The sequence below is a fragment of the Sturnus vulgaris genome, chromosome 5 (genome assembly GCF_052056855.1).
Source record: "Sturnus vulgaris isolate bStuVul1 chromosome 5, bStuVul1.hap1, whole genome shotgun sequence".
NCBI lineage: Eukaryota > Metazoa > Chordata > Aves > Passeriformes > Sturnidae > Sturnus > Sturnus vulgaris.
This window is the reverse complement of record NC_142247.1, coordinates 47505531-47530686: the sequence shown is the minus strand read 5'-3', so window position 1 is coordinate 47530686 and position 25156 is coordinate 47505531. Positions and strand designations below refer to the sequence as shown.

Sequence of the window (25156 nt, the reverse complement as noted above, 5' to 3'; positions counted from 1 at the left end):
TGCTTGTATTTTTGCAGAATCTATTAAAATACAACTTATGTCAAGGCTATTCTCCAGGCAGATGACAGTCTGCTTGGTGTTACTGTGCAAAATGGTGTTCTGGTGTGATAAGAACAGTCAAAAAAAGGGGAATTTTATCATATTTGTTATTTATTTGTATTCACTAATTGAAATTATACCTGCAGGAAACCCTAATAAATCTTTCCATAATTGACATTTTGTCTTTTGGGAAATACTCTAAATACTCTTTTGTTTAATACACATCAACCACTATCAGAATTTCAGGACTTGAGTATGACACACCAGATACACAAGTTAATGCTTCCACATCCCTGAGAAGAAAAACTAATAGCTATCTAACTGAAATACCTAAAGGCATTGTTTTCTATCACAATAGACCAAGAGAAGCCTGCCACAGAGCACAAGGTCCCAGGCTCTCAGCATTCCTGGAGAAGGAAATAGTCTTGCCTTATTGCTTACTGAAAATACAGAAGAAAAGACAGCTCTGTAGAGCAGTTTCAGGAATTTGCCCTTTTAGACCATATTTTGAGAAACCACCTAAAAAAGTGTTCGTACTCTTCCCTACTCTGATACAAAGGGATCCTGAAAGCATGATAAACCATAAAGACTGCACTGATACTAAGTTCATCAGCAATCCCATCTGCATGGTCTTGTGTTGCCCTACTTCAGTAGCTACATTGACTACAGGCAAAAGTCTTGATGCCAACAGAAAGTTATGGGGGCATTACATTCAAAGCTGCCTCCCATGGGGGCCCAGTTCCTCAGGCATTCTCTGAAGGATTCTCCCTGGACTGGGGAAAAACACAGGTCAGAGAGAGGAGATGTAGTCTATCCATACTCCTGTGTGCTGAAAGCTCAAATGTGTACCAAGGGTAAAGACAGTTCAGTAAAACTCTGACTAATTATAAAAGAATAATTTAAAGACTGTTTAAGTGTACTTGTCATTAAATTCCACTATAATGTACCTAACGGTGGGGTTGGAAAACACATAGAGCTATATTAAAGAAACCGTTTAAGGCTAAGCCTCTATTCATGATTATAACCACTTTCATTCCCATACTCAAAAAGGCACTAAATGCTGCATCTCAACGTTATTTCACCTCCTTTTTTTTAATCCTTTTAAACATGCCTACACCTATAGTACGCACGTTTAACAGAACCTAAAGCTTTGCAACAGTAATTGCAACCACCTGCCTGTAGCAGATGAATCGCAAAAAGCTGCTTAAACACACTCAGGAGTTTTTTGCAAACATGCAGAAAAGTAACAGCCAAAGAATATCAGCAGTCTTTGCACAGCTAATAAATGTATACATAATACCTTGTTCATAGAACAAGGTAATGAGTATTTTGTAAACATATAATGTTATTCATTAAGGAACCTGATAGCAAAGCATACCTTTAAATGGGCACCACAGGTACATCCTAACTTGCCTCTAGAGAGGAAACCTCTCCTTTGTGGATGTCAGTTTGTCCATCCTCAAAAAGATTTTTCACATTATTGAATGGTCAGTATAGCTCTGAGAAAGCTTAGGTAAATGAACAGAACTGGAGTCCTTCTTGGATGCTGTTGGATGGTGTGAAGGCCATGGACTACCTCAGACAAATCCAATGAAACCTTTGAACCTTTTCCTTTACAACATGTCATCCCCAGTTTCCAAAGGCTTTTAGCACACTGATTTTAAAATTACTTAAACAATGAACAGCATCTGGGAAGGTCAATTTTGACCATCTTCTGGTTGTTCACATACCACTATCAGACAAGTCAGCTGCACTCAGCAATTGAGGAAGTAAAGAAATAAGCCAGAAACAGAACTAGAACTAGCTCACAGTCCTCAAAGGAGGAGAAGAAAACACCAAGTTTACTCACCTTGAACAGAAAAACCTTGGAATTCTATGATTACTGTCTTTGTCATCCCAAACAGAAGACAGAATAAATCAGTAAATCCATAAGTCAGATCCTCCTTATCATCTGCTTTTCTCCCATAACACAGCCAAGTCCATTGCCAGAGCTAACACCACTTTGGCTATCAAACCTTACCTATAACAAAATACCACCAGTCAACAAGGGTGACCTACTTCACAAACTAGGAGATGGAATTGCTTTGAAGCCCAGGAAAACAGAGCTGACATCAAAGTCCTGCTAACAATACAGAAATACTGGAAATCAGTAGAAAAGTTACAGAAGTGGCTCACATTATGGATAACATGGAAGGGGTATTGGGAGTTTTCCATTAATGTAAGGGTGTTATTCCACACAGCACTACCACCAATTCCAAAACTGTTTGAACCATTCTGAATAGTCTTCATCTTGCAATCAGTTGCTTACAAGAAGCAAAAGCTCCCCATTTAGACCATAGGTTGTCAGCATAAATTTGTTCTTAACCAATCACACCATGATGCTTCACTAGCACAACACTGTTGGTAACAAGACACAGAGTGTGGTCTTTGTGCAAGCCTAATATTTGAAAGTTGTACAAAATAAGCATGGAAAACCATTTTTGTGGCAATCAAAAAATTAAAAATCATAAACCTGGGCAAGATTTTGCTACAAAATGCCATCTTATTTACTTAAAGGAAACCACAAACAAGCAGGATGAAGGCACCACTAAAATCAATTTTATATGAGCTGGGAATTCAGGAGTTGTCTGTGACTGATGTAAGTAGATAATTAGAGCTGAGGAAATATTTTATACCCAAAAAGCTTCTAGCCATATTTATTCTGACTGTGGAATATGTGAAAAAAAGATTGTTGGTTACACATTCATTTTTTTAATGTGAAATTACAAGAATTTGTAAATATTGTGTTTGTACTCTCTGAATCAAGTGATGTGAATATATCATAATGTTTACCAAACATTTCTGTAGGGTGAAGAGGGTCATAATACACAGAAGCAGAACTGGCCAGAAACAACAGGAGAGTAAAAATATTTTCCTAAGAAAATAATAAATAAGAAAACAAAACTTCTGCCAAAAATCTGAAAACACATCCAAAAGATGCATCACTATTTTCTAAATAATAAGGACATATTTCCTATAACTCCTATGGGTGCTATTAGGAAGCTTCATGGAAATGCACCCATTGTCTTTGTAAAATACAATTTTGATCTATTTAATGCTTCATCTACTCAAGATAAGTTTTTGCTACTGACCATGTGATGGCAAGATAATAATGAAGTCCTTTCTCTACGCTCATGACTCAGGCACACAAAGTTAACATATACTTTCTTTCAGTTTCATATTTTAAGCCTTTATTTAAAATATATTTTTCCATAAATTATAATTACCCGGATTAGATTAATTTTTTAATTTGTAATTTTTTAAAAAAGGGATAAGAAAGCAAATTCTCTACAAATATTATAAAGAAGGTACTCTGCGTTGGGCAAAAGCCAAATCAAAAGAAAATTACACATCAGGGTTTCTTGGGGTTTTGTTTGTTTGTTTGGGTTTTTTGGGGGGGCTTTTTCTCTTTTACTAAAAATTAAATAAGAATTAAAAGGGTTGAAGAAAAGCTTCTTTTAATAAGTCAAACATGGATACATCTGTCAAACAGCACACAGTTGCTGAAAATTAGCCAAGGATATTAATTCCCTGCCAAGAACTCAAACATTCCTCAATCAAAGAGAAAAAAGTATTTCTCTGGAGGAGACTGAGTAAAACAGAGAAAGAAGAATGTGGGGAAAATCTACAAATGGCAAAAAGCCTTTTTTTCTCAGGATGGAGGTGGCTAGGTGTCTTGCTCTGCTCTCTCTTGACCTAAAGGAGAAATAGAGGCCTCTTTGGTTGAATTTTTGGTTACGCTATCCATATATTTCCCCTTCCCTCTGCCCCTTGTCTTTACCAACTTCCTACTCATGCCCAAATCTGTCACATCCTTAAACTGGAACTAAAGACAGTGTCACAGTTTAGGCCTCGGGCCTTTTTCTGGTTTCATGGACTACTTTTGTCTTAGTGCCTTGGCTACAGCCTGAACTTCTTAGCTTTTTCTTGAGTACCAGGAGGCAGAGTCAAAAAGACCAGGTAACTTCCCAAGGATGGACTGAAATAAAGAATGTTCTGAAATAAAAATTTAACCAGCATTTCTGACTCGCTGGTATGTTCACTGTTTGTTTCCTTCAGCTCAACTTGGAGTAAAAACATACTTTCAAAGAAAGAGTTATTCTTGCATGATGGGAACCCCCTTTTAATTTTTGGCCAGCTCTCTTTTGGATATCTTTTCTCCCTGTTGTGTTCAGCAGTGAATTACCCTCTCCAAGATCTACCACATCCATCACAAAAGCTTTGACATCTGAACCTGTTGTGTGCAACTCAATGAGCATTGTGAGTTTATGCTGACTGTGTAGGACCTGATTCTTTACATGTCCATTAAAGACAATTCAGAGAGATGCCAGTCCAGACACAGCCTATTCTTTCTGCAGGTCAAGTCAATGTTTCTGAAGTTTTTCCTTGTATTTGCTCAGCTCTATTTAATGAAACATGCTTGACTGCCTACCACACAGGGGATGTCTTGCAGTATGCTTGCTGAACTCACAGTTACAGGAACAATTCAACTCTGAGTTGAATTATCTCAGAACCAGTCATGTTTGTTACTAATCATCCCAAACAGGGAAATTTACTGAAAGACTTGATGGAGGGGAAAGAGGATACAGGTTCTTAACAACCATGGATGTATGCTGAGTATCAGGGATAGAGACAGGGTTGAACAAGCATGCCTTGGTGAAGGAGGACCAGGTAGAGAAGCCAGGCTGGCCCTGCACAGCCAGACAGCTTCAGAAACAAACATCAGCATGCAGTTACCTGAGGTTTCTTCACCTTAATGATCCAGGTGGGAGGCACAATGACAGCAGCATGAGCCCCCAGGGAACATGGCTCCTCAATGTGATGCAGCATGAAACAGGTGACTTTGTTATGAAACTGGAAGAGAAGGAAAGAGTCAAGAAAGAGGACAAGAAAGACAAACAGGAAGCCTGGAGAAGAAGAAGAGGGTGATGGTACAAAAACTGGAGCAATATTCCCATCTCCACCATCTTCAAGTCCTTCAAAGCATGGAGACTTAGGACATGTAAGTAAAGATTATCTTCCTAAGCTGTGCCTTCTTAGGAAAAAAGAAAAAGAAAAAGAAAAAGACAAGGAAAAAGACAAAGACAAAGAAAAAGAAGAAAAAGAAAAAGAAAAAGAAAAAGAAAAAGAAAAAGAAAAAGAAAAAGAAAAAGAAAAAGAAAAAGAAAAAGAAAAAGAAAAAGAAAAAGAAAAAGAAAAAGAAAAAGAAAAAGAAAAAGAAAAAGATAAACCAAGACAAACAGAAGTACCCAACCAACAAACCAAAAAAACCTCACAAACACTTCTAGTTAAACCCAGACACAGTCTCCTTAAGTATTTTCCACTTACCGCCAGCTTGCACCAGGAACAACTGATGGCCACAATCTCTTTACTATGGAAGGAGAATTTCTGCTGAAAGCCCTGTAATAACCATGGGGGAAAAAGGATTAAATTCCTCTTGACGATAAGAAATTATATACCTCTAACTCCAACCAGATGAGTGTGCTAGGCAAGAAGATTTTTGGGGGACAAAACAATTACAGGAGGTAACAGAGAAGGTTCTTCCACTAGGGTATATTCACACAATTCTTTTAAAAGGATTTCTGCAAAATGTTATGCTTTTCCTTAATTTTCTTTGTAGTTAAAAATAATGGAAGAAATAGAGAAGAAATTACTATTTTAATTTTGAATGGATTTCTACAGATCTGAAAGTTTCAGATTTTTTATTGAACAAAATGTTCTGTCATTGAAGCTTTGTTTGTTCTAAATATAAACAAGAATTTGAATTTTCTTTTTTTTGTTTTTTTTAATGACAACACAATTAACTACAATGTCTCTCTGGAAATGTTCTGACAGGGAAATGGAGTAATGAAGTTTATCATTTTATTGAACCTACTCAGATTAAAATCTTTCCAGTAAGTTCCAAAAAAACCATTATGGTCTGATGCAGATCACAAAATTAAAATAAAATATTTCTTTACATTTTTGAAGATAGAAAAGCCCACCCCAACCAAAAAATGTGGTTTTATTCTCCTAGAGAGGTGCTTCTTTCTATAGAATGCAATATGACTGCTGGAGAAGATAATTGGGTCATATATATCCTTCTGCATCTAGCACAGGCAACAAATACTAAGATACAGTCTGCAATTTTGAGCTAAAGCTTATTTTAGTCAGAGAAAAAAATGTATTTGGGTTAATGTCTGGAAAGATGGAAAGTCCAGAATTTCAGTAAACAGTTTGTCACAGTTGCCTTTACTACTTAGATTTCAGATTTGCAGTTGGTTGGATCCTTTATTCACAGCTTCCCATCAATCCTCTCTACCTCTGTCAGCAGCCCATCACCCTCCAGAATTTTCTAATTCAATCTCCCTACCAACTGATGAATTTGCAAGCCAGTTTTCTTTTCAACAAGCTGAGTAATACCTAAATCTCCTACATGCTGGACAATGCCCAAGATCCAATGCAAAAAAAGTTATAAACTGATTTAGTAACGTCTAACAGGTTCATTTCCTCACTGCTTCTGTTATTGAAGTCCTTCTTATCCTGCAGGACAAATGAGCCTATTAGTGCTCGGTGAAATGACAAGGTCAAGCACACCAAGAAGGAGAATTAAATAAACAACAAAAAAATGCCATGCAGAGATGCCTTGGTCTTCCTAGGTGAGAGACTGAGCTACAATCTGTCTAAACAGGGTGGCTGAGGACAATTCTGGTGATACTCAGAAGGGGAGGAGGTTCTACCTGCCTGCCTAGAATGCAGAAGTACATCCTGCTGCTTCATCTACAGGTGTCCCAAGCATGTACTTAAACGAGTTTGCCACATGGACCTCATCACCAAGACCAGCTCCTGAAAAGACTTTTGTCATCTTGGCTAGGTTTTTGGGGTTTGCTTCAATCCTTCCCCTAATGCCTCAGGGTTTACATTCAGAGAAATTCAAAGAGTATATTCTTCATAATGATGGTGATTTGGCATATTCAAGTTTAGCAATGGAGAGTAGTGAAGTGGCTTAACTAAGAAAGCTGGCCAGATACTTCTGGCTGGGCACATCTTGTCTGCCATTCAGTGTGGGCATAAGAAAAATAACTGTGATACAAGTGCTGGAACAGAAGTCTGACACTGGGCAAAACACTCTTTCGTCATTTACTTACTCTAGTGCTTCACAACGTTTCTCACAAATCTCACTCCTCCTAGTTCCAAAGTGCATTACAATAAAAAAGAATTATTTTAGTTCCTCATGGGGAAGAAGTGTTTTGGTTTTTTTCTGCTTTGTCACATCCAGGGGGAAAACTCCTCTCTCAAAATCTCCAATAATGAAAGTCTAAATTCAGTACATTAATTCCACATCCCATCAGCTGTGCATTCTAAACATATGGACTGAGCAGCTTGTATGGTTCTGGATGGATTGTTTTTCATTTATTTAGTAAGTCAATTGGCTTTTAGGGAGTCATTAGAGAAAATGATACAGCAATAAGAATATATTAATGATAAGTAGCAATAGACCATCACTTTCTTTCCTCAAATTGCTCTACAATTGTGAGCTAGTTCTTCCTAAGGATACAAGTTTCAGGTAAAATGGCATTTCTTTGAAAGTTATCTTTAAAAATAAAGTAATTGATAAAATTGATAAAATAAACTGTACACTGTAAGTCACAGTGAGATTTGACAGCGTCTGTTGGACTGAAACATAGGAACTCTCCACAGTTCACTAGTGTCCTAGGGTGATGTTATGGTGTTTCTATCTCCAATCGTGTGTCCTGATTATGTTTGGTATTATGTCCTGTGCTTCCAGGACTGAGTCTGAGAGTGAAGCTTTGTTTTGTCTTGTTATCAGCCGGCTCACCTCCCCCATGGTCTATGTTTAGGAGAGGTTTTAGCTCGGCTTGCTTGCTTGCTTGCTTGCTTGCTTGCTTGCCTGCTTGCTTGCCTGCTTGCTCGCTTCTGCCTTTTTCTTTCCTTCGCTTTGCCCTTGCTTTCTGCTTATTAGTTAGTTCAGCTAGGCAGTCCAACTTTTTCCCTGGACTGTTTTCTCTTCCACCCCGTCCCCTCCCTCTCCTGGATACCATCTGAACGGACGGGGACCTGGGAACCCCAAGAAACACCGGGAGGCTACACTTTGTCACCTGCAGCAGTCATCCCCAGCGCCAGAGACTGATAACTGAGCGACCACTCGCCAGAGAGACTGAGTTTGTCATCCCTTCAGAACGGTGAAAGAGTTTTTTGTCAGCTGGTGTTGTCTTTTTTCCCTGTGCTGGGGAGTGTCTTGCTTGTTAAATAAACAGGTTTTTTTCTCCCACTCTTCTCCGAGGAAATTCTTCCCGAACCCGGTGGGGTGGGGGGGGAGGAGTCGTGGGGTTTGCTGTCTGGGGGCTCCTTCTGGAGGTTTTCCCCCAAATTTGCCCAAAACCAGGACAACTAGAAATCATATTTTCTGCCTTCTCTGAGTGAGAAGGAACACTGAATTTCAGATGTCTTCAATCATGCAAGGAGGTCTTCTGCACCAAATAAGAAATTATGAGATAGAAAATTAATTTCACCTTTTTGAGAACATCAGCCTAACAGTATATGATTAGCACTGATTCTCCAGCAACCAATCCCTCCACGGGACCTGAAACCCCATGTTCTGAGGTGCTCCTGTAAAAATAAACAGTTGTGCACACCAGAAAATATGTACTTGTAAGAAAAGAGCACCTAAATGTCCACAAAACCAGCTTGTGTTGGTAATTCAACCTGTCTGAATAGTCTAGATGAAAGTACAAATTAACATAGACACCTGTGCACATAGGGATTACTAGATCTGATATGTTCTTTTTATATTCTCATAAGTGTTTATTATTAAAGACCATTTCCACACCAGTGTTAGGGCTACTAATAATATTTTTGCAAGTGTTTTCCTACAAAAGATTTTCTCTTTTTAGTGCTCTTAGAGATACCCTAATGCAATATAACTGTAGGAGAGCCAGGTATTATTACAACTCGAATATAGACTGCAACAGAAGCACATGGATGGTGATCTCTGCTAAAATAACAAAGAACTAGAATGGCCTTCCAAGCATTAGAAATTTCAGTCTTAACTTTACATGCAACTCTGCATCAATCCACGGGCCTTTAAAGGGACCAGCGACAGAGACACTGTAGATACACACTGCATCTGTATGGAAGACACCCCACTCTGGACACCACAGAAGGTTAAAGAAATCGTGTCTGTTTAGCATTATGGTCCAAAATGTGTCCTCAGTGTCAGAAAACCCCTCAGCCACTGCTAACTGGAAGCATATGAGAAAAAGTTTTCTTTTCATTCATCCTTAAGCTTCTGTTGCTGCCCATAGTTATGAAACAGATGTTGGGCGACATGGTTTGAGCATTGTTATGTTGTATTAGAGAAAGATAAAAAATTATCCTGATTTCTCGATGATCCCAGGTAAAAAACAGCTAACAGCTACAAAACTGTCTTTTTTTTTTTATGTTCTCAAGAGAATTCTTAAACATCATGAATGGTGTGGATGCCATGGCTTGGGAACACTTAATTAGCATCCCTTCAAACACAACAGCTAGGAAGCATTAAGAAAAAAACTAATGTGTGACAGATTCGAAACAACCAAATCTAGTTTTCCTCATAGCATATAGTTAAAGGATCTTGCTAAAGGATGTTGTGAATGCTACAACTTTATATGAACTCAAGGTTCAACAAGGCAAGACCACAGTAAGGAGATTACCATAGACTGTTAACAATAAAAGCACGATTTCTGGAAATTTACGAGGCAAAAACAGAAATAGTTTTCTTGGTTACACTACACATTTCAGGCCCCCTTCCCTGGTACCATTTTCTCTATATTGTACTTCAGCAGTAAATCAGTGAAATCGCCTTGGGAAAGAGAGTAAAAGCCTAAAGCCTAGAAGAGTTTATATAAGCTGTATTTGCACTAGCAAGTAATGTGTAACAGGGTAGTACAGGCTCTGTTAGTACTCAAGAGATTACACACAAGCATTTTCAGATAATTTTACTTTGGATTAGCTGTAGTCCGGTCCTGTGGACTGAATTCCCACCAGTAACTGCAGAGTGAACTTTAAATTAAGTTTAATCTAAAGGGAATTCAGTTCGTTTGTTACAAGACCGTCCCAAACGTGAACCATTGTGATTATAACAAGGAAAATTTCTTTCAAACTACACTTCTGATCTAAGATGGAATATTGACAGACCCCTGTGTACTAAATTTTTCGGGACGTGTCAGCCATGGCACATAATGGCACACAATATAAAGCCACAAGGCCATGCTAAGGATGCTAAGGAGTGCATTAGTTCCTATCCACTTGCTTACAACTTGAAGCATGAGAAGGGTATATCCTGAAAACTTTCTTTTTTTGAACTGTAATTAATGATCATTAAATTACTTAACTATGCCATCCCAGGCATGGGACAGGACTATAACACAACAATGAGATCTACCAGAATCCTTAAGTATTCCATGAATAATACTTGTTTATTGCCTTAAATTTCCTGCCATTCTATTTCAATTGCAGTTTCCCTTTTCTTGCAAGACAAGAGAATAATAAAGGCAGTTCTTACTTGGAGATTTTTATAGCAGAGCACATGCATTTTGTTGTAATTAGAAGGTGCTTGGCAAATAAATATAACTGACTTTTTTTTTGTTATAATTTTCTCTAATTCTTTGTTTCCTGGCAAAGAACAATTCTACTATTACATACTCATGTTGTTCTTAACAGAATATTTCCTATTTAAGGGGAAAACTGAGACTTTCTCTTAACTTCTCTATTCTCTATATTCTCTGTTGGATGGTTGGATTTGAAGACCTATATCAACCAAGGCTGTCCAGGGGAACATACCCAGCAGAGGTTTTGATATGATACCAAGTAAATACTATCATTGCAAAACCAACTCCGAATGCCTGTAGGGGAGATCCAGGCCAGGAAGGCAGAGAAGAATGGGAAAGTCATACCCTAAAAATGCTATGTGCAAACTGCCTTGCTGCACCATTCCCACGGTAGTTGCTATAAAAGGGCATCATGTTTTTATTGCATGTCCTGTTGCAGCTGGTAGCTGACAATCTGCATGAGTATTCAGATACAAATCTCATTTTCCACAGACTGAAGTGCTGTGCCATGGAGACGAAACATGGACTTTCTTACTAGTTGTAAAGAGGGAGGCAAAATATAATATAGTGCTAGAGAAAGGAAATTAAATCCCTATTAATTTCATTTTTATATATCTCTCAATATATTTCTGGGTTTCATAATAGTTCAGAAGAAAGACCTTCAGTTGCTGAAGTCTTTTAATACCCTTTTAGAAATAAATTTTTACAATCTACGAAGGAGAGAAAACACAAAGCAGTCACACAAATATTAGAGGCTGCTGGGACAGAAAGAAAGCAATGGTCTTTCTTTTCCAGGAGCCTAAAAATAGGCCATCAAAATTTTGGCACAGAGGACAGCACTGCAAGAACATAGTATCAGTACAGGGTTAGCTTAGCAATTAAAAGGAGCTACAGCTTTCCTTCTCGACAGTTTCAGCAGCCACTAAACCACAACCTCCCAGGATAAATTATGTGTTCATTCCTGCAGATGCACCTGTCTTTCTCTTCCCATGTGGGAATCAGGACTGTAATGCTCAACACATCTCAGGCTTGTCATTATCTATTAAAATAGGCCAAAAGCTTGTGATAGAAAAAAATGCAGTGACTAGAATGACCCACTAGCTACCCTGAATTCTTAAGTGCCCTGTGTCATACTTGTGCTGTGCTGGAAATCTTACCTTTCCACACTGCTTACATTTGCCCTCCTGCCTCCGCCGGTGCACCCAGTGATGCCGCACAAAGTTCTGCAAACAAGGACAAAAAGATGAGTTATAGAAAGCACAGGCACCTTGCACTCTGTGGTATCATCTACGTGAAATTTGTTAACAGACACCAAAGAAAAAGTCCCTTCAGCCAACAGAGTAATTCCTGGAGCAAAATGTGCAGCAGGCACTGCAGGAAACCTCAAAAGCCACCAAAACTGTAGGAGGAATAAGCACAATGTGGTGTTTTCTTTAGCCTCACTGAAATAAGGCCAGAACTACTTCCTCAGTATTCAGGTTTTTAAATGCTTGATTTTATGTTTGAGATACTTCTAGAGGAAAAAAAAAAGAGAGAGAACAAGTGAAAGGAGAGGAAAATAGTTTTAAAAAAAAATAAAAATACTTGCTCAAAGGCCAGGAAGAAAAAAATGCTACCAAAAAAAAGGAAAAAGAATAACTGAATGAATGGGCAAAAGACAACAGAAAGGTGAAATGGTTTCTGTCACTGTAAGCAATAGCGTGCTTCAGCTAGAATTCATTTTACATTTATTCTGGAGAGGAGAACATGTTCCACTGGGAACCAATTCTCTAAGACTCCTCTCAATCTCAAAGCATTTTTATAGAGGCACACCATGGGGATCAGCACACATGTCAAATGAAAAGTAATCACCATTTATGCATTACTTACTTCTCTAGGTGATCTGGAGCCTCCTTCTCGGAAAGTCGGTTTGCAGCGAAAATTAATCTGGCATTGAAATAAAACTTTTAGAACTTAAAGTGAGCTGAAAAAAAACTTATTCCAATATTTTAAGTTAAGCTTGACTTCCAAAGTATTTATTATCTATTAAAATATTAGCTTCACTAGGTGAAAAAATGCAAGTTACTATATGTCATAAAAATCTCTCTTCATATGCTGTATTGTCTCTGCCAGACATCTACCTCTACCCCCCATCTTCACTAATGCTACTGCTGCCTACTCAGTTCAAATATTTAAACTGCCTTCTCCTTCTAGAAGGAAACCTCTTTATCTGTTTTGTTTTTCTGAAGAACATTTGCAAACAAGTGCACAGTTCAGCGTAGGTCTCAAAAGTCATCAGGTGCTGGAAATCTCACTCTGTAAAACCTTTGTGCACATCCTATTTTTATGTCTTCATAAACAAAATCTGTGGAGAAACTGCCACTTACATGAAGAACCATGCAAATTCTCATAGATTTCTACCTCTTCCTTAGATAAGGATGTTTGCATCCACCTCCCCAACCACAAATCATTTGGGGAGCATTGTATTGCCTCATGCAGTGGTGTTGCCACTCCAAAGAGGAGAACAGGAGCTCTCATAAATGGAAAGTAATTTGAGGAAGGTGAAGAGAAAAAAAAGAAGTATTTAATAAACAAGAAGGCAGTCCTGTGAGGAAAAATAAAAAGTTTTGACAAAAGCAAAACAATAGAAATAAGAATAGAGGGACATGGACACTAAAAAAGATACTGAAGAAGAGTGCGGTGGTTTGCAAAAGAGTGTGGAAAGGCCTGCAAAAAATCTAAAGGATATTTGAAGAAAAGACACACTAAATGAAATAAATTCGAGTTGACAATCCTTCAAAGAATTAAATATTTGAAGACAATGCACAATGCTTTAGTTACAAAGGTAGAATGACCAAGTTTCTCCAAATTTAAATACAATCTTCCTCAAATAAGTAAGTTCTTCCCTCATTTAATATTTGCCTCCAAAATAATAGCTCTAGGGAGAAAAAATAAAAATAATAATTAAAGGCACACAGAAAAAAGAAGCAAACAAAATACCTAGTACATATAAAGAAATAAAAGGCATTGTAATATTAGTCTTCTTCCATTGCTCTTCACCTGGAATTGCAATTTGTTGTTTTACCAGTCAGTCATGGCAGGCTGGAAAGACCCAGCTTATATTTTGCTTAAAATGTACACTTTTTCAGAGAGGGCCAAGAAGAAGACTTATGTACTCGTTTTAAACTTTATAGACTTTATAACAGCCCTCTACCTGGAGGTGGATTTCATGGTCCCCAAAACAGCCACAGACAAGCTGGGTTTTATCTAAGTGCTCATTTTATCTGACTGGCAAATGCCACCAACTCGCTGGGCTATGGAAAGTCAGCACTGCTGGTGATGAAGGAAGTCATTAAAAACTCACTGGTAATATTTTGTGCTGAAAGCATGTGCTAATGTGAATTTCACTGTGGATAAAAGCATTGGGGGTGGAAATGGTACCTCTCCAACTTGGTATTATGGCAGTCACTGTAGGATTTGTCAACATGAGTCCAAATACCTGGAAAGGAAAAAGCCCTTTCCTTATAGGGTTGCTGCTATAAATTTGTTATGCATCAGCTTCTTCTATGAAGAACAACATTGCTAAACATATAGGAGTGAAAATGAAGCTCTAATGAAAGCAATAGGGAAATTCCCATACATATTTCCTTGCACATATCCCACTAGGAATGAAAAAGGTGGGGAGGAGATTTCTCTAGCACATTTCCAATTAGGCATAATGAAGACAAATCTCTGAGGGGAAGATTGAAGTCAGTGATAGATATTCTGTAGGTGCTTGGGTGTGATCAAGGATCCTTGAAGGAAATGAGAAGCAGGACAGATGCTCACAGAAATAATGAAGGACAGGTTTGATGTTTCCCATTTTACAGACAAAAACTTGAATTCTGAAGTTTTGAAGAGAAAACAGTATAGTCTAGTAAATACAGCGGGAAAGTTCACACTAGCACCTTATGCTGCATTGCTCATAGTAAGTATAGCTATCATACAATGAATTATGCTGGCTTTAGTTGGGAATTGTAAAAGGCCAATTTTGCACATAACAGGATACTCCATTTTCTAGCTGCAATTTTTAATTTAGAAGGAGAGGCGATTTATTTTTTAAACATTCAAAGTGTGAAAGCATTCTGTAGTTTTTGTTCTTTGTTTGGTTTTGGATTTTGTTGATTCTGAGGGTTTTTTACAGTTCACTGGGTTCGAAGAAATATACTTAAAAAAAAGAAAAGGTGGAATTTTAACCCAAGGTTTGTTCACAAGTACATTGTTAAAATAGCTATGAAAACTTAATTTGGCATAGAGTGTTGTCCAGGCTGAAACCTCACTAGAATTGGCTATGTCAGGCTCCAGAAGATGGCAATGTCTCACCTTCTCTAACTGCTCCATGCACGCATTGTGGACCACGATCTTGCAGGCAGCACACTTTCTCCGCAGAGCTGACTTCTGCAACAGGAAAGGGACATGCGTGTGTGTGGAGGAAAACTCCCTATGCAACATAACTTTTTTTTCCTCCTTTGGTGCTGTAGTGTGTAGTTGTGTACAAAATAAATAAATTTAAAAAAAGATCTGAAGCTCTTACAGTTAAAACTTGAACTTTGTGAAATCAACAGCCACAGCACTCCAGCTTATGAACTAGAAGTGAATGCCTCCCTTTGGGTAGCAGATCAGGTTGTTAACCCTGCACAGCATCATTCTAAAAGTGAGCAACCTACAAAGATGATGAGCAAAGGGGAGAAAAATTACACATTCAAACCAGAGAACTTGGATCAGTTTGCAAGACGTTATTTCATGCCTATCATAAAATATTTAATTTGATGGGCATGAATGTTGCCTTGCAGAAAAATACTTGGGTACTTGGGTCATCTTAGCAGAAAATGATAAAATTCTCAGAGAATACTGTTGAATGCTTATGAAATGTTATAGCAGGGAGAAAATTCTCAATTATGCCAGTTAGTTTTATTAATTTCAGTAGGGCTTTTGAAATAATTTCCATTGAATCCCCTGGGCTAAGGCATATCAAAGACAAGAGAATGCATCCAGAAGAGAGAATGTATTTCCTTACTTTACTTCCATCAACTCAATTTAATTAATCAGATGGAATTAATTTTCATAGAAATTTAACTTAGAGGCTTGTGCTTGAGAGACAGAAGATTTATAAATACACAGTAAGTTGAGATTTCTTTGCTTCATATTTTTTACATTCAATTTATTCTTGTCCATTTAAATCTCTAATAAATTATTTCTTTATCATTTTCAGCATATTTTAAGTAAGCTCATAAAAAAACAGGGAACACAGTTTCAGCTCACATTATGGAATAATTATAATAATTTTATTAATTCTTGTAATTATCTAGATACACCCTAACTGTATATGTTCACATGTACATGGTGTTCTAATGTTTCATCTGAAGAATCATGGCATTGTGTAACAGACTAAGTTTTCATATGTTTCATTACTTGATAAGTTCATGGTTATTATCTATGTGTTTACTAAGTTTGTATTTTATCTCTTTGAAAACCATATAGAACATATTACTATATTTCCATGTTGCTTTCAATGCGCTAAATCACAAGGAAGAATTTGCTCAGTTTTAGGAAGGCATAATTATAGTGAGAGCACAAGAACCATCACACTGGATCAGATCAAAGGTCCACTCAGCCAAAGATGTGTCCGGCTTTTGCCAAAACTCAGTGCCAGTTGGATGGTTGGATATGAAGGACCAATGCAAGTGCACAGCAAACACACAGTGACAGTGACACTTCCTTTGAGAATCACCACACAATCAGCAACTGTTGGGACTTCCAGTACTCTGAAGGAGGCACAGGCTTCTCAGGCTTCCTTAATGCTATATACCATAATTAACCAATTTGCTTGAGAAGTTTTAGGTGATGGATATTAAATTTGTGCTATAGAAAGCACTAGTATTTTGGATCACATTGCCCTGAAAACTGGGAGTGATTAGTGAATCAAAATGCTTTGATTTGAATTAAATTCTCTGAAAGGGGGAGGAGGGGGGCGTTGGGGAGCGTGGTAAAAAAAGCAGAAAGACAGTATCATGAAGAGTCACAGATGTTAACCACAAACACCCCAGAAAAGTGGAATTCCCTTTAACCTTCTCAGTCCAAGGGCTAGAATACTCCCTTAGAGCATTGTTTCAAATCGAGGATGTGAACACAGGATCCCCACTCTCTTCCCAAGCTTCCTAAATACCAAAGTTAGAGGGGCTTGGGTATTTTCTTCTCTTTTGATAAAGCAATTTAACTGAAACACTAAGAAAAAGAGCTCCTGAAATAGACTGGGAGTGTAGCAGTCAACAGATACTCATGAATCTGAGATCAGTCCAGTAAAACATTTCCATAGACAGCAGAAAAGCTTCAATAGGAGAAACCTAACTTTGAATATTCCCAAAGAGGAGGAGGTAAACACTCAAATAGGAGTGCACTCATTGCTGGTGAGTGCATTCAAGAGTTTAGAAAATTCAGTTCAAACCCTTGCAGTGATTAAAATTGCAGATACTTGATCAGACCCCCTTTTCAGAGACTGCAACAAGTGATATATATTTGTGTATATTTTCATGTAAAATAATGTCTTCTAATATTCCTGAAACATCTCAGTACTTTACCCTTTTCTCCCTTCCATGTTAGTAAAGCTGTTCATTACATATATTCTCACTGTGTAAATAATCTGGGTCAATCAAAACTGCTTTTGGCTTTTTTCCTGAAGCAATGAAGTCTTTACCAGCAGCTTTTTGCCCTTTTTGTACTCGTTTTGGAACACGGGCAAACAATTCAAGCTCTCAAGTGACTGAGCACTACATCAGTCTGAAGCCAGGCTTGGTAACTCAGAAAGAGAAAAAGAAATCAGAAAATAACTCACTGAAAATTTGACTTGGCAGCTTTCCTCGCCCAGATAGCAGAGGTCCCCAGAAACATTTGTCTCTAGCCACAGATGCTCTCCATTCACAGCATTTTCCTGGGAAAAAATGAAGTAGTTGTTAATCTGTTTTGTGAAATTAAGACATGTGAGTATATAGGGAAAAAAATCTGATTTTCAACAGTTTTTAAAATTAAAAACTAAAATAAACTTTAAAAAAGCCAAACAAACACCAAGTATCACACCACAGGTGGTGCTTTGGTTTTCTACAACACAAAGCCATAGCATATAACAGTATTACCCTGGCTGACCATCCCAGCTTAAAGATGCTGACAATTCAATGATGTGTCACCCATTGAATCCAACTTCAGTTAAACTTTGCTGATGTTCTTCCCACATGCTGCATAGTTTAACTGGGAATTGATATTTCATAAGCATGAGATGTACAATGAATTTTAAAGAAACAGAAAATCCAGACAGATGAAACAAAAATACAACTAATGAACTTCCAATGGGAGAAACAAAAAATTTGAGAACTGGGCACAGGAGTAAAGAACAATATGCTGACTATAGTTTTAGGATGATGGGATAAACTAGACAAGGGAAAATGCTTCCTTTGAAATAGCTGAGTCAACACTCTCTTTGTGAATACCTCAACAAAACATTACACTGCCAGGAGAGACTAGACTTTGTACGTGAAAGAACACCACATTCATCTGAGAATGCTCTCAAAAAAAGAATCTACCTAGCACTCTGACAATTAGGAGTGATCAACAGGCTAGCATCTAACTTTTTCTCGGCAGCCCCCTTTGACCAAATTTGTACCTTGATCCTATGCAAATTAATGCTCTAGGGAAACGTGTAGATAGACTATGGGTTTCACTTGCCTGTAATTCTGGTGTGACTAAAAAGCCTAAAAGTCTACTGTACACTACTTGAGTAAAGTGAATAAATAGGAATTCTGTTCAGCCAGAATTAGAGCATGATAGAAAACGCTTTGACAATCTGACATTTGGTTCCCACACTGCAGAAGTCACAAATGATGATGCTCGCCAAACAGATGGCATCCGACAGCAGGATGCTCCAAAATAGCCATCTTGGATAAAAAAATTTATTTAAAATATCACTGTCAGTTTCAAAGTGATGAAATGAGATAGCTTCTCTTGCTATGCTGATTTCTTAGGTAATGCAGAAAAGCAGAAGTAGCAAACTCCTTTGCTTTTTGGAGCGCACCCGCAACAGCTAGGACCCATGCAAGACTGCACATGGTGCCTACCACAACCACGGTGTTCACTGCCAGTAAAACAAGAGGATAAGACCAACACTGGCTGTTTTCTGGTGAGAGGTCTACTTGTCTGAAATGTTTAATTCTTTGAAGGATAGTCAACTCATTTAACTTCATCAGAAATGTTCCAATTCCCAGAGCACAATAGTTTAGGTGAGGATTTTCAACACTTTCATAATGCAGAATAATTTCTAAGAACTTGCATTAGCTTAAGAAATTCTTCAAGCCTTTCTTACAGGGTACATTATTCAGATTGTAAATTTTGTCCCTCATGTGTGTCTTTATATTAAAGCTATTTTCCCTTCAGCAGCAGGATATGAGCTCACCAAAGAGTGCGTGACCTGAGCAGCTTCTCTGCTGACAAAACAGTGCAAACTCAACATTATAACCCAGAGGTAAATTTTGTAGGTTATTAAAGATTCTTAGGTAAGACCAACTCTGAAAACTAAGGAAGAAAGCACACAGCTCCTGGGACAGAATTTTTAACAAGGAAAAAAAATTACATTAAAAATTAGATTAACCATCCCTTCATTCAGATCAGGTCCACATAACTTGCCATCAGGATTTCTAAAGATAAGGTGGCCTATTTCCATAACCTAGTTTAGACTGTTCTCTATCGTTCCAGATTGTATCAGAGATTTACATGTCTAGCTTTACATCATTGTGTAAATAGAATTAGTTAGTAGTCTGCAAGGATGACCTTCATAGTTCATGTTATTATAGAGTTCTAACACAGCTAAGTAATAAAAATGTAAATAATCTGGTCTGGCATGAGTGGCACTCTTCCAGACACCTACTGCCACAGACAATTTCACAGCCCTGTGTGTGAAAACTCTCAACTTCAGCAGATTGACTTTTGAAAAATCTTACATCTTGAATCACAGCAAAGAGCTGAGATTGCTCAAGATGAAATTTCCTCCCTCAAAAATCTTTCCTTGGCAGTTAATACATCCCAGTAAGATCAAAGGTAATTATTTGAACTTCACTGTTTTAAATTTTACATGGCTCTGTCATTTATATGATGAGACATTCTCTTGCCACTTATGAAAATCAAGATGATATAGTCAAAGGAAGTGCTGTGACCTCCCGTAAACCAAATTTTTTATTCACTTCAGACAGAAAATTTTGACAAAAATCAACATATTTCTATGAATAATTTTTACGTCAACAAAACAGTACTTTCTACGGTAAAATTTACAGGCAATATTACACTACATGCTGGACAAAAGGGCACACATCACCTCCCAACACACAGGCTGACAGAGGTACCTGGAATAAGCTCCTATCACCTCTAGGATATCCTGTTAAACACAAAGTTAAACCACAAAAAAGGTTCTGTCATCACTTGCATATTTTGACACAGATGATTTTTTTTTTTCCATAAAACGTTTGCCAGTTTGGTTTGTTTTGTACTTGGTGTCTTTACATTGGCTTTAGGATTTAAAGGAGTAGCTAGAGCACCTATTCTCTTTCTGTCCCTGAAGACATAGATGCCAGTCTCATGCTCTTGCCATTTTCCTCATGATGAATCTGTGGCTGTAAAGCTATGTATAAAATCAGTTCAGCTGAAGGAAAAAAATAGATATCTAACCTAGCAAATCAGCTAGACAAAATGACTCACCCTGTGACCACATAACTGTTGGATCTGACACAAAGAGTGGTGGGTAAAGATGGCTTCAGTGGGACTGATGCTTTTGGTGCCAGCTCAGTGTCAGGGCACCTCAGCTGACCCATCATATCATGCTTTTGGGCTGACATATTTTGCTCTGACTTGCTATGTGGAAAATGGATGCTGTCCACTACTGTGGATAAAATACCAATGACTATGGCCTAATAAAGGCAACTGTGAAATCTCTCTCATCTCCAGCTTCCCAGCCTTCATAAGTGTATGAACTCAGTGTCCTGGGAAGAAAGAGAGCCCCTGCTCAGTGAAGTGGAGGCAGTAGTGCTTTCTTTCCTGGCAGCCTGGCTCACAGGGGACACACGATCTCAATATGGAGATGGAGACCTCCCCTTTGATTGTTCCTGATCCATTACCACCATAATAGCAAACAATATAATTTCAGTATGGCAAATATTTCTTGCATACAAAACAAATACCACACACAATCCCCCCTAAAGTGGAAGAGAAATAAGAATTCAAGGACCAGGAGATTGAGAACCATGTAATTACATGCATGTGTTCATGACTTGCTGTGCACATTTCACTAATTCAGCTGGATTTTTTTTCAAGTGCTCCAGCATAGAAAATGACAGAGCCAGAGTTACCATTTTTCTAACACCCACCACTATCTCCATACCTCACTGCTCTTCAGACTGCAGTCAGCATGGTTTCAAAAGTAATGACAATAAACCTGACTGTTTTAATTTACCATGTCAAGCAGCTGTACTTATTGAGACAAACAAATAAACCAGTCAGCCCAAACTTCTAGTTCAAAAGAGTTGTAACTCCAATTGTAACAGGAGGAATGGAAGTCTCCTCCACTCCCTCTATGACTGACATTCTACAAAAAATTATTTAAGAAAAATCTCTGAAATAAATCAGTAAGAAAATTTTCCCTTTGTTAACACTCCAGCAAGAGAGAAGAATCTTCTTGCAAATATGCATCTAGGTGATACCTATGATTAGTTTAAAATTAGTGGTCATCAATCTAAACTTAACTAAATATATTTGTAAGCAAAAAGTATTACTTCTGGCCCTTTTCTTTATGAGATGACTATTGAGCAAAAACAAATTTGTTTGGATGTCTCTTTTCCAAATATCTTTGTCATGTTTGGATTATGTTTCAGCCTAACCTCTGAAATTTCAGAGTTTGCAATACTCATGTTGCAAACAGGAGCAATGCCTCAAATTTTTCTGCTGATATATATTCTAAATTTTAACTCCATCTTAGCGTATTTTAATCTGGGAATATTTTTCACATAGAGGTCACATATTCTTTAATTATTGCAAATGTAATACATGGACATAGAACAAAATAAAACAGCATAGAAATATAAAACATTTCTCCTTTCCCCCATCATGATTTCCAACATCTCTGCATCAATTGCCTTTTGAGATCCCCATAATCCTCAACTGAGAGATCACCTCTATATAGAAGCAGAATAACATTTGTCTTCATGGAGCAGAAATGTTTGGATGCTATCAGCTGAGATGATGATTCCCCATGTTCTCATAGGGAATATGAGATATTCCTGATAGCAGTTTCTGATAACAGTTGCACTTCAGCAACGTGAAAAAATACTTGTTTTCTAGATGGGCACCTTCTGCAAAATCACTGCATCCTCTACGTCACTTTGAAAAATACAAGGATATAGCCATACCATTTTGAAATAAGACAGACCTCTTTTCTCTTTAGATCTCTCTGGGAAGAATATCAGATCTCAAACCTTCATGAAAAAGAAGCAGCAAAGTAGAACTACTGATCCAGAACAGAGCACTTGAAGTCTCAACTGCACAAAAAATTTCAGCAATTTCAAAATATGCACTCATCACTACTTCATTTTAATTAGAATTCCTATTACCTCTTCAAGTTTTTATGTGACTAATGGAATACTCTGGGATTCTCCTTTTTTCATGAGAGCATATAAAAACATACACCTCTTTTCAACTGTATACTTCATTCCCAATTACAAAACTTAGCCATGAAGACCCTCTAATGGAAGTCCATCCTTCAGTGTAAAAGTTAGTATAGCTTTTAGGAAGTTACGATATAGTAGCCAAACCATTCATGGGGAAAATAAATAAATTCATCTAGAATGAGGGAAATGTTTCATCATATGTAAAACATGCTACTGTATTAAAACCTATGCTAATTATCCAGGTTCATTAGTCACTTCCAAACACTTCCTGTCCATGAAAGTAAGCAGACAGAACTACTGACTAGTGCCAAAAAGGCACAGAATATAATGCAACAGACATTTCAAAGTCACATTCACTAATTTTAAATACCTCACTGGTATAGGTCACTTCATGTCTATTTGTCTAGCCCATACCCCAATCAGTTTATCTAGAAGGATGTTATAGAAGATGGTGTCAAAAGCCTTGCAAAAGTCAACACAATGGCCATTGCTTTCCCCTCATCTACCAAGCCATTTAATCTGTTAGGCTGGTCAGGCATGATCTTGCCTCCATAAATCAATGTTGAATACTCTCAGCCACTTCTTATTCTTAATATTTTTGGAAATTACTTCCAGAAGGATTTGCTCCATAGCCGTCCCAGAAATCAGGGTTAGATTGATTAGCCTGGAGTTCCCTGGATCCTCCTTATCCTTCTTGAAGGCAGAATTGACATTTGTTTTGTTGTAGTCCTCAGGAACACCCTCTGACCATCATGACCTTTCAAAGACAACCGACTGTCCTAAAGAGAGATATCAGCCAGCTCTCTCAGCACCTTTATGTGCAACTGTCCTGGTTTAGGGCAAATTTGGGAGGAAACCTCTGAATAGGGTCCCTCTAGGAAAAAGATTCAAGCAGTGCCTCCCTCAACTGGTTCAGGAAAAATATTTCCTCAGAGAGAAGTGAGGAAAAAAACTGTTTATTTAACATGCAAAACACTCCCCAGCACAAAAATGAACAGTACTAAACAACAAAACCTCTCGCCGTTCCGAAGAGATGGCAGATTTAGAAGAGTTCTTTCCGTGGGTTGCCCGGCTCACTCAGGCTGTTCTCAGTCCCTCAGGCGCTGGGAAATGCCGCGGCCCAGGCCAGGCCTGGTGGGCCACAGGTGTGAGCTCCCGGTGCTCTTCTGGGTTTTCAGTCCAGAGCAGGTTCAAACAGTTCCAAGAAAAAGGGAGGGAAAAAACAAAACAAAACAAAACAAAAAACAGTCCAGGGAGCGTCTCTGCCTCAGCTAGTTAGAAAAACCAACCAAAAGCAAAGGAGAGCTCTCTCCCGCTGTCCACTGCAGACAACACAGTCTGTGAGAAGGATGTGGGGGAGCAGGTGCAGTCTCTGATAACAAATTCTGCACTTCTCTCCCTGCTTCACTCCTGGAACCAGTCTTGAAGCTGCAGAACTCAATAATCAACCCAAACAGAACAGACGATTCGGGGTTACAAGCATCATAAAGTCACCCCAAGACAGCAACTCATCAGGTCCCATGGACTTCTGTATGTTCAGTCTAAGTATTCCCTAACCTGATCATCCTCCACAAAAGTTAGTTTTCCTTCTTTCAAACTCTGGTAGCAGTGACTTGGGACTGCTGAAGGCAGCCCTCACCAGCAAAAGTGGAGGTTAAAAAAAAAAAAAAGACTGAGCAATTCAGGTTTTCCACATCCTTGGTCACCATGGTCTCTGCCCTATTCAGTGGCAGCAAATCAGGTAGTGCCTTGTACAATCCTCCTGACCTAAGCCTGCTTCCACATAATACCAAGTGCCATTTTTCAGCTTCTACTCTGACATACAGACTTCTGATCTTGTTAAGATCTAAACGATTTCTGGCTTTATCTTTTATACACACAATTTATGGTATAAGTTATAATATTTCACCTCTAAAAAACACTCAGCTTGTACCTAGAGAATTCCATTTGTGCATTTACAGAGAACAAAACATGGATCGGTCAAGTTTTTTCATTGACCTCCAAGAATGGAAACTGAATACCTTCAAGTGCCTCTTAAGATAAATGGGAAAGATTCAAAGTCTTGTTGTCATGGGAGAATGAAAGAAATGGGCATTAACAGAAAAAACACACTATGGGGATAAAAATAAGATTTGGGGATGTTCACTCTGCTATTCTAGTGCCTGTCAAGAGTTTTGTAGGCATCATAGAAAGCAAGAGCTAGAAGGCAGTAGTTAAAAGAAAATTACAGGAGGACTTTGTGTACAAACTTACGGTTATAATCCCTGGTAGAAAATGGCAATAGAAAGACATACAAAGACCTGGATCTTCAAAAGCACACAGGCAGTGTATTGGTTGGCTCAATCTGTAGTCACTTGAGAATGTGGGCTAGAATTACTTAATTACTTAACACTTGTGAATGATGTCTAAAATGAAAGCATGTGGGAGAAAGGGATATGCATAAACATATCACAGGGGCAGCCATTTAAGTCAATTCCTTTTTGGTAAGGCATCTCCAGCATTCCCCTCTGGTTATTATAACACCTACTCCAGACACTGTATTCTATAAGGCCCTGGTGTGAAAAGAGAGCCTTAAATTGTGCAGCAAAGTTACAAGTTATCTTGAATTAGGTGTGACAAATATAATGAAACTGGACATTTGTAAGCATATTAGGAAAAAGAAACCTTAGGGAAGAGAGACAGTAGCAACAACAAGAATAAAGAATAATGAGAGGGTTTTGTGTAAAAAGTCTTAGGGGACATGAGAATCATTACCTCTGTTTTACAGCTAGAGAG

At 38.1% G+C, this 25156-nt stretch overlaps 1 protein-coding gene across 10 annotated transcripts in view; it reads right to left on the bottom strand.

The window, feature by feature from the left end:
* DGKI (diacylglycerol kinase iota) overlaps nt 1–25156 on the bottom strand; it is a 220835-nt gene that overhangs the window by 98507 nt on the left and 97172 nt on the right. For 7 of the 10 annotated variants that reach the window (XM_014881596.2, XM_088165666.1, XM_088165668.1 and 4 more), the window contains exons 3-8: nt 17518–17613; nt 15009–15083; nt 12537–12593; nt 11825–11890; nt 5407–5478; nt 4816–4932 (exon numbers count right to left, since the gene is read on the bottom strand). In XM_014881596.2, coding sequence (XP_014737082.2) covers nt 4816–4932; nt 5407–5478; nt 11825–11890; nt 12537–12593; nt 15009–15083; nt 17518–17613 — 483 coding nt within the window. The remainder of the gene's footprint in view (nt 1–4815; nt 4933–5406; nt 5479–11824; nt 11891–12536; nt 12594–15008; nt 15084–17517; nt 17614–25156) is intronic. The other 3 variants (XM_088165670.1, XM_088165669.1, XM_088165673.1) reach the window with 1 other exon arrangement.